Source organism: Grampus griseus (assembly GCF_964374135.1).
Source record: "Grampus griseus genome assembly, chromosome: 20".
Lineage (NCBI taxonomy): Eukaryota > Metazoa > Chordata > Mammalia > Artiodactyla > Delphinidae > Grampus > Grampus griseus.
This window is the reverse complement of record NC_139014.1, coordinates 7,339,577-7,348,076: the sequence shown is the minus strand read 5'-3', so window position 1 is coordinate 7,348,076 and position 8,500 is coordinate 7,339,577. Positions and strand designations below refer to the sequence as shown.

General features: G+C 49.5%; 1 protein-coding gene across 1 annotated transcript; it reads left to right on the top strand.

Moving 5' to 3' along the window:
• The first annotated feature begins 1,365 nt into the window (after positions 1 to 1,365).
• Positions 1,366 to 4,019, top strand: H3-3B (H3.3 histone B). The gene is made up of 4 exons (XM_082678713.1): positions 1,366 to 1,501; positions 1,962 to 2,099; positions 2,219 to 2,372; positions 2,466 to 4,019. Exons 2-4 carry the CDS (start codon positions 1,972 to 1,974, stop codon positions 2,592 to 2,594), a joined length of 411 nt encoding a protein of 136 aa, XP_082534839.1. The 5' UTR covers positions 1,366 to 1,501; positions 1,962 to 1,971; the 3' UTR covers positions 2,595 to 4,019.
• The last annotated feature ends 4,481 nt before the right edge of the window (positions 4,020 to 8,500 follow it).

Sequence of the window (8,500 nt, the reverse complement as noted above, 5' to 3'; positions counted from 1 at the left end):
AGAGGTTGGGTCAAAGGCGTTTTTTGCCATAGCTGCTTTTTCAAACTGCATTTTTTTTCTCACTAGTGATGGTGAGAGGGGGAACTCTGGTGTCAGGAGTAAATTTTTGAGGTATTTGTATTTATGTATAATAATTCTCTGAGTTGAAATCTATATGTACCTGGTTTTGCTGCTTTTTTATTTTAATAATTTAAAATATTCGGTGAGGGACTTCCCTGGCTCTCCAGTGGTTAGGGCTCCGCACTTCCACCGCAGGGGGCGCGGGTTCCATCCCTGACCGGGAGCCTGAGATCCCACATGCCGCACGGCACGGCCAACGAATAAATAAATCAGTTCGGTGAACCCAGAGTAAGAACTGCGGAGTAGAATGCCCAAGGCTCTGTTTCAATTTTCTGGGCTTTGTTTGGCGGGTCTTAACCTTAAGCCTGCTTTGATATTTTATATAACTGAGTCACCTGAAAAACTAAATATTAAAATCCACTCAAGACATTTAGGCAAAGGTAGGGATTACCATTTTTATACATTTGTCCTGTTTCTTCACAAGTAACACATTCCAGGATATACCATTAAATACAAGTGAACGTATTTAATTTAGTTGTCTTTTGTTTGCTCTTTATGGACATGCAAATACAGTTTTAGAACTGACTATTCCCATTCTGGCTGTAGTCATTTAGTTCAGTTGAATTACATAATTTTAAAAATATGTTGCTTAGTGGGTTACTTCTTGTTTAAGCATTTTGAAATCACAAAGTATTTTGTGATGGTCTAATAACATACAAAACAGTACTTCTAAAATAATTTATTGACATTTGTTTTTTGTATCTATTATTTACCCCTCCCCACCAAACAAAAGAACTCCCATTTGATTGAAAAGTAATCACAGGGAATACATTTTTTTTATATATTGGAAAATATTTACAAAATTTTCGTTAAAGAAACCTCTCCTCCTCCTGCATTGTATTAGCTTGATGCAAATAAGGTTAGGCTCCTTCCCGTCCCGACTCTTTAAGTCCTGATAGGGACCAGTGCAATTCATTTGCATTGACTTTCTATTGTAGAGCTTTGAAACCAAGGGAAGGATCCAAACATAGCTCCATTTTATCCAATCAGAAGAGCCGCTTAGTGCTAAACTGTGATTCGTCCATTCCGCTTTCCATTTATCCAATCATTAGGCCACTTTAACAGCCAATCAGTGGTCTAGATGTCCGCCAATCAGCGAACGGGGCCGAAGCACGGCCTTTGTGTCGGGGGATGTCAGCGCGTCGGCGAAAGCGTCAGCCAATAGAAAAAGTCGTTGGTGTATGCAAATTAAGGTCCTATTACGCAGAGACGCAGCGTGAAGCGTGGGTATAAAAACGGAGGCATAGGGGGGGCCTGGAACGCAGAGCGGTTTGGTCGTTAGTCGGAGGAGCTTCTTCCGTTAGTTCGGCGACTGCGGCTCTTCATTGGGCAGCAGGAGCGGCGCGGCTGTCGGAGAAGCGGCGTAGAACTTAGGCATTGGGTAAGTGTTCTTGGGTTTACGCGTGACATGAGGCCCTGTCAGCCGTTGATGTCGTGGGCCGCGGCCGTTGAGAGCCGAGTGCCGGCTGCTGCGGGCTGCCCAGGCTGCTTGCTGGCGCAGGCGTGGGGACGGGTGGTTTTCCCTTGGGGCTTCGTTCCGGAACCATGTCTCCGCCTCTTTCCCGCTGGTGATTCAGAGGTCCCGACGCCGGGTTCCGGGCAGCCGGGCCTCCGCCCGTCGAGGAGGGGAAGTGACTCCTCCCCGCGCTCCCCCTCCCGGGGGAGGCTGCTGCTACTTGCAGCCTGAGTCATTAGGGGAGGGGGAGGAGGCGGCAGCCCTCGGCCATCTGCCGCCCGCCTTGGGGTGGGAGGAGGCGGGAGGGTAGGGGCGCCGGGCGTCCCGCCCCTCGCAGCCCGGGAGGCGAGCGCCGCGGCCCCGGAGTCAGGGATTTGTTCCGCAGGTGAAAGAAAATGGCCCGAACCAAGCAGACTGCTCGTAAGTCCACGGGTGGCAAAGCGCCCCGCAAACAGCTGGCCACTAAAGCCGCCAGGAAAAGCGCCCCCTCTACCGGCGGGGTGAAAAAACCTCATCGCTACAGGTAGGCAGCGCGGCAGGAAAACAATGACTCGGCGGCGCGCCGCGAGCGGGACGCTTCCTGCTGCTTGATCAGCGCTCTCGGTTAACCGGTGTCCCTTTACGCCCTCCTCTTCGCTTCAGGCCCGGGACCGTTGCGCTTCGAGAAATCCGTCGTTACCAGAAATCCACCGAGCTTCTGATCCGGAAGCTGCCTTTCCAGAGGTTGGTGAGGGAGATCGCCCAGGATTTCAAAACCGACTTGAGGTTCCAGAGTGCCGCCATTGGTGCGCTTCAGGTGAGGTGGCCGAGGCTACGTGCGGCAGGGGCGGAGGGCTTGCGCGCGGTTCTCCTCGGAGAGAGTTAATAGTGTGGCTCTTGTCCTCAACAGGAGGCTAGTGAAGCGTACCTGGTGGGTTTGTTTGAAGATACTAATCTGTGTGCCATCCACGCTAAGAGAGTCACCATCATGCCCAAAGACATCCAGTTGGCTCGCCGGATACGGGGAGAGAGAGCTTAAGTGAAGGCAGTTTTTATGGTGTTTTGTAGTAAATTCTGTAAAATACTTTGGTTTAATTTGTGATTTTTTTGTAAGAAATTGTTTATAATATGTTGCATTTGTACTTAAGTCATTCCATCTTTCACTCAGGATGAATGCGAAAAGTGACTGACTGTTCACAGACCTCAGTGATGTGAGCACTGTTGCTCAGGAGTGACAAGTTGCTAATATGCAGAAGGGATGGGTGATATTTCTTGCTTCTCATGATGCATGTTTCTGTATGTTAATGACTTGTTGGGTAGCTATTAAGGTACTAGAATTGATAAATGTGTACAGGGTCCTTTTGCAATAAAACTGGTTATGACTTGATCCAAGTGTTTAACAATTGGGGCTGTTAAGTCTGACCATACATCACTGTGATAGAATGTGGGCTTTTTCAAGGGTGAAGATACAAGTCTTAACCACAGTGTAACTTACAGTTTCCTTATTAAAAAAAAAAAAAAGTAAACCTGGCAGCTATAGAATACACTATGTGCATTTATAATAGCTATTTTATATATTGTAGTGTCAACATTTTTAAATTAAATGTTTTACATTCACATGTGGTGGGGAGTCTTGTCATTAAGGTGTGTGTAACATAGAGTCCGGTTGGTTTTCTCCTAACTAGACTGCACTTGTTTTTCATACGTAGTAAGATGCTTTGTGCATTATACCTTGCATAAGTCCTCATTCTACCACATGTTAACTAATCCTCTAGCTGATAATGCAGACACTAACGGGGGGATTTATTTATAAGGGCTCTAGAATATAATACAAGTTATTCACACCAGCATCATCTGTTACTAATATAGTAGTTAGTGCAGCTTTTCTTTGTGTTGTGGTTGGTCTCATAACTAGGTTGAGTTTTTCTCTACCAGGAGGGAACAATACCGAACTTCTTTTCCTTGTGGAGTTTGTATTATAATAACCCTTAGGGTAAACTTGCTGTGGGGGAGGGACACACAGCTTCAGCTCATGGAACCTCTGCTGGTTAAAATGGTGTCATCTGGTATAAGGTCCTGGGAAAAATCACTTCATAGAGATGCTTTCCAAGTGGTTTTCAAACTTATTCTTCTATTGAAGTTTTTAGGTCAATTATGTATGTTGACTAAATTTACAAATAAACTTGTTTATCCAACTAAGTGTCAAAAACCTAAATTGAATGTTGAAAGCTTAATACATCTTTTATCTAGGTCCTTTAAGTTTATTTCAGGTTTTGCTTGGTAGACAAAGGAAGCATTTATTTGCAGAAATATTTCTACAAAGCATGTAAAGAGCTCTCTGCTCTATAAAAATGCCATGACAGCTGTATATGCAGTGTGGGCTTAAGATTGTATTAATATGATTCTCCCCCCTGCCCCTCTGTTGTGAAGGAAAGTAAATTTCTTTGAAATTCCAGGACTCAAAGTTGGCGTCTGTTCCTGAACCTGTTTGTGAAGCACGTTTATAGATCTCTTCATAAAGTGAGTTATTTTAAGACAAGCCCACAGGTATAGAATCTTTAGTTTAAGCCGCCTTTTCAGTATGAAACTAGTGTTCTTGACCAATGATGGCCACCAGTGAAGCATAGTATGTCAGAGGGACATGGGCACAAGAACCACACCTATCAGACAAAAGAATTCTGTATAATTTGAAGTCAGTAGTTGTAGGAAGTCTCTATGCCACGATAAAAGTTTGGTGAGTGTTTTTTTAAGTTTGGACTAGTTTCAAATTTAGGGTTTAAGGGGTTTAGGATTGGAAAGAGGCAAGGCAGATTAGGATTGGGAATCTCGGTAATTTAGTGAGCTTTTTATGAGGTGTCGAAATTTGATACAGTATAATGAACTGGTTTCCTAGGAGGTCCATCATAACGAGTTCTGGAACCAATTACTTGCATTGTTCTTGTGAAGGACATTGAAATCCTAGCCAGTGGAATGTGGTGTGGAGTGGGAGTTACAAACACAAGTGGAGAAACGGCTATGGTGATGCGTCTCCTTGAGTTACCACTCGAGCTAGAGTAGGTGACAGACTTTCTCACGAAGTCTGCATCCCAAGGTAGGATTTTACTGGGCAGCTTGGAATCTGCTAAAATAGTGCAACTTACACTTCCACACTTTTAATTTTTAAGCCGACAGGCAGAAATATTTTCTGGTTCTAGGGAACTGCCCACATGTTATAATATCCATGGGTTAAGATGGTAGAACAGAGTCTGAGGAGAAAAGCAAGCAAAAATTGGAGCTGATGAAGACATCTTGTGCTGTTGATGGGTGAGACAAAAATAAAGTTTTTAAAGTTGAGACTTTCTCATCTTGTTAATGGTCTTCATTTGGATGATGTTTTTCTTTCACAAAGTTTTGTAGGGGAATGTCCAGGAAGCCTTGCCTTCTGACTCAGCTGGTAGTTGGGGGTGGGGGGGGGGAGTGCATTCCTCAGCTCTCCCTGAGTGTTGTGTCCGGGGGCTCCCCTCCCTGGTTCCTTGCAAGCACTGTTCCTTGCTTGGTGTCAGGTGTTGGGGCTGGGGTTTGCCTCAGTAGGAAAGCAGGCCCCTTCTGGAACACTTTCAGGTTGGGCAGCAGAGGGTGTACACAGTCTAGTCAGCTGTCTGCCATTGGATCAGCAGGAAACTCCAGGGCTTGCCCTTAAGTTTCTGCAGGCAAGGGCCAGCCTGCCTATGGGAGCAACAGCAGAAGGTCAGGGATCAGTTCCTCAGGCCTGTGGCCAACCTACCCTGCCACAGAGAAGGGGGAGGTGTCGTTTTCAGCACACCTTCTGTAGCGGTCGTCTCACTGGGTAGGCTAGGCCCAAGAGACTTGAGCCTCCACCCTGGACATCCAGTCCTCACCCCTACCTCCCCATCCCTTCACAGTCACCACCACGGCAGTCACAGCGTATTTCCCTGGGCCCCACCTTGGGCGCTGATATAAGAACACAGCTGAGCTCAATGTGGTCTGAGCTCCACAGTCTCTTCCTTCCCTAAACCCGTTGGCGGTCACACCTGCTTCTGTAGGCGTTCCTCAGGGGTGTCACCAGCCCAGACCATTCCATTGAGCTCCATTGAGCTGGGCCTGGCTTCTGGCCAGCAACTCCAGCACAAGCAGCCAGCCTTCCACCTACCTTCCTGAAGGCAAGCCTGGAGGAAGGAAGGAAGGAAGAACTGATCCTTGCCCAGGTTGCTAACCCAAATCCCTGCAGCCTGCTCAGAGAGAAGGCTGATGTCCTTGGCCAGGTGGCCGGCCTTTTGGCCCCTGAACCCTTTGGGTCGGCAGGTCTGGGGGATGAGCAAGGCTGTGGGCCGAGGTGGGTGGGTGCAGCTGGGACAGCTTTGCGCATGTTCACAGGGTGTGCCGTGAGCAGGGATCAGAGGCTGCTGTCCTCCCTACTGGGGTGGGTGGAGAGGTGCCTGCTCCCTGTTCTGCCTGCTGCCCAGCTGCCCCTGGCAGTGAGGGAATCCCACCCTGACAATCAGCATTGTTCCAAGCAGAGTCATGGGACTTGTGTGTGATGTGTCCCCAGCCTGTCCTGGTGTCCTCACCTGAGCACTATGTCCAGTGTCCAGCCAGGGACCCTCCGCCCCCATTCCACCTACCCCATTGCCCTTCCTGAGAAAGAAGCTAAGAGGTTCTGCAGACACCCCCCTACACCCCAGCTAGGGAAGCAAGGCGGGGGGTGGCGGGGCAGCTCTTCAGTGAGGCCGTGACTCTTGGAGGAGCTAAAAGGCCACATGGGGTCTGGAAAGGGGCACAGAGGGGCGTGGTTGGGCAGTCAGTGTCTGGGGTCTTCTCTCTGGCAGCTACCAGCCCCCCTTCAGGGAGCTGCAGTTCTGGGAATATACACAGTGGAAGGGAGAGTGGGCTGAAAGGAAGAAGGCCATCTCCAATTCACCAGTACTGGTGGCAAGAAGGGCTCTGGGGAAGGGAGGCTGGTGGGCTGCAGGCTTCGGGCTGGCCGCCTCTGGCTGAGGGGTATGTGAGGGACTGCACACGTCCGCAGGGAGATGGTGCCCAGGCTCCGTTAACCGCTACTCCGTTCCCACCCTCTCTGTCGGACACACTAGGCTCCAGGACCTTTCCCATAAGCGCCTCACTGCCTGGCATTGAGCTAAGAGCATCAGCAGAGGGGACGGGATGGGGTTGGGTCCAAGGCCCAGCCTTCATGAACCCGAGGGTCCTGTGACAGTCCAAGGGCCTCTCCCTCCTCAGTGCCCTGCCTTTGACCAGCCTCAGTCCTCCTGCCCACCCACGGTGGCCTGGAGACCTGCCAGCTGCTGTGCCTAGGGCGAGGTGCAGGGAGAGACAGCCGCAGCTGCATCTTGTGAGTCTGGATTTGCTCCCTGCCTAGGCATCAGCAGGGTGGTCGTCAGCCTAGAGGGCAGGAGCTTCAGGGACACGGTGGGGGTACCAAATAAAGACGAGGCCTGCAGCTGGTGCCTCTTAGCGGGGCATCTGAGGCCGGGGATGGACAAGAAGCTCCCGGTGCTCCAAAGGCAAGACCTGAGTCTGGTCTGCCTCTGGAGTCGTGCCTGGCACACAGCACAGACTCTGGGCGTGTTTGCTGGCCAACCCAAAGCCCTGGCAGCCCCACAGCGCATCTGGCTGGATCTGCTTCTGGCATGGGTGGCCAAGAATCAGTCAGGTTCCCAAGAGCTTTGGTTACTGGCCTGGCTTCCAAATTGGGAGGGTTCCATGTAGGAACTGGGGCTCCAGGGGTCCAGGAGAGCAGCTGCCCCTCCTGTTCCTTGCTATGAGGCTGAGCTTTGGATTTTAATTCTTCAGTAAGCAGAGGCTGGCAGAGCAGAGGCTGCGGCAGGTCAAAGTGCTCCTGGGGACAGGGTGGTTACAGTACAACCAATCTCAGTATCAGACAGACCCAGGTTCAAGACCCAGCTGTCCTACTTGGATGAGTTCCTTAACCCATTTGTGCTTCTTTTCCTCATCTGTAAAATGGAAATAAAACCAGTGTCTACCCAATAGGCTTGTAAGGATTTAATGAAACAATGTGTGCAAAGTCTGGTGCCTTTAAAACAGAAGTCCAGAGCACTGACCAATCAGAACAGGCACTGGTAGTGAACAACCTGTGCTGCCCTGCAGGCTGCATCTCAGCCCTGATACCAGGGTTTACCACAAGCTTGATATTAGTGTTATCAATATTACAGAAGCTGTTATCATTAATGTAGCAGAAGGGCAAAGGGGGCCCAAATCAGGAGATAGGTTAACCCCCTGGGAACAACAAAAAGAACCTCCCAGAATGAGTGAAAGCGTGAGCCATCTGCTGAGAGCAAACATTTTCAGAGACTGTAGATATTAGCTTGGGAGATGTGGATCCCAGTCCCATCAGGAAACCAGTCTTTAACTGCAGTGGAGAGGCTAGAGCTGCATGAAGTACACAGACGTTCACTGCATGAAGAAAGACTGGGTCCAGCAGGGAGGGCCCAAGGGCTAAGAATTGAGCGTGGGGACAAACACGGACTCTGGGAGAGAAGAGCTGCCTCTGGGACACCTGTCCTCAGTGGTGGGCCCGGTCTCGCCATGACCTGGACAAACAGCTTGCCTAGGCCACTGGGCACTCAGCTGGCACGGGTGGTATTCCCACCACTGGATAATTTGTCCCCGTGGGGGCTATTACTGAGAATTCTATCATGACACCTCAGTCCTGTGTGACAGTTGGCTCTGGTTCCTCTGATACAAGTAAGTTTTTTTGGCCAGCAGAGCAGAGGACAGACTTTGGGTGACAGTGTCCCCTTTAAGGTGCCACCTTCCCCCCAGTCTTGTGACATCTGGCCAGGAAATGGGAGGGAGGGTCAAAGGTCAGAGGCAGACTTTCTTCTGAACAAATTTTATGTAACATGCTAGATGGGATTCAAACACTGAGAGTAAACAGGTCTCCCAAATGAAATCAGTGTTTCAGAGTCC

Bases quoted from the DNA above. Each gene is read 5' to 3' on its own strand.
- H3-3B (XM_082678713.1), top strand. From the start codon at position 1,972: ATGGCCCGAACCAAGCAGACTGCTCGTAAGTCCACGGGTGGCAAAGCG. The intron at 2,100-2,218 runs GTAGGCAGCGCG...TCTTCGCTTCAG, and splicing joins AAAAAACCTCATCGCTACAG to GCCCGGGACCGTTGCGCTTC. The intron at 2,373-2,465 runs GTGAGGTGGCCG...TGTCCTCAACAG, and splicing joins CCGCCATTGGTGCGCTTCAG to GAGGCTAGTGAAGCGTACCT.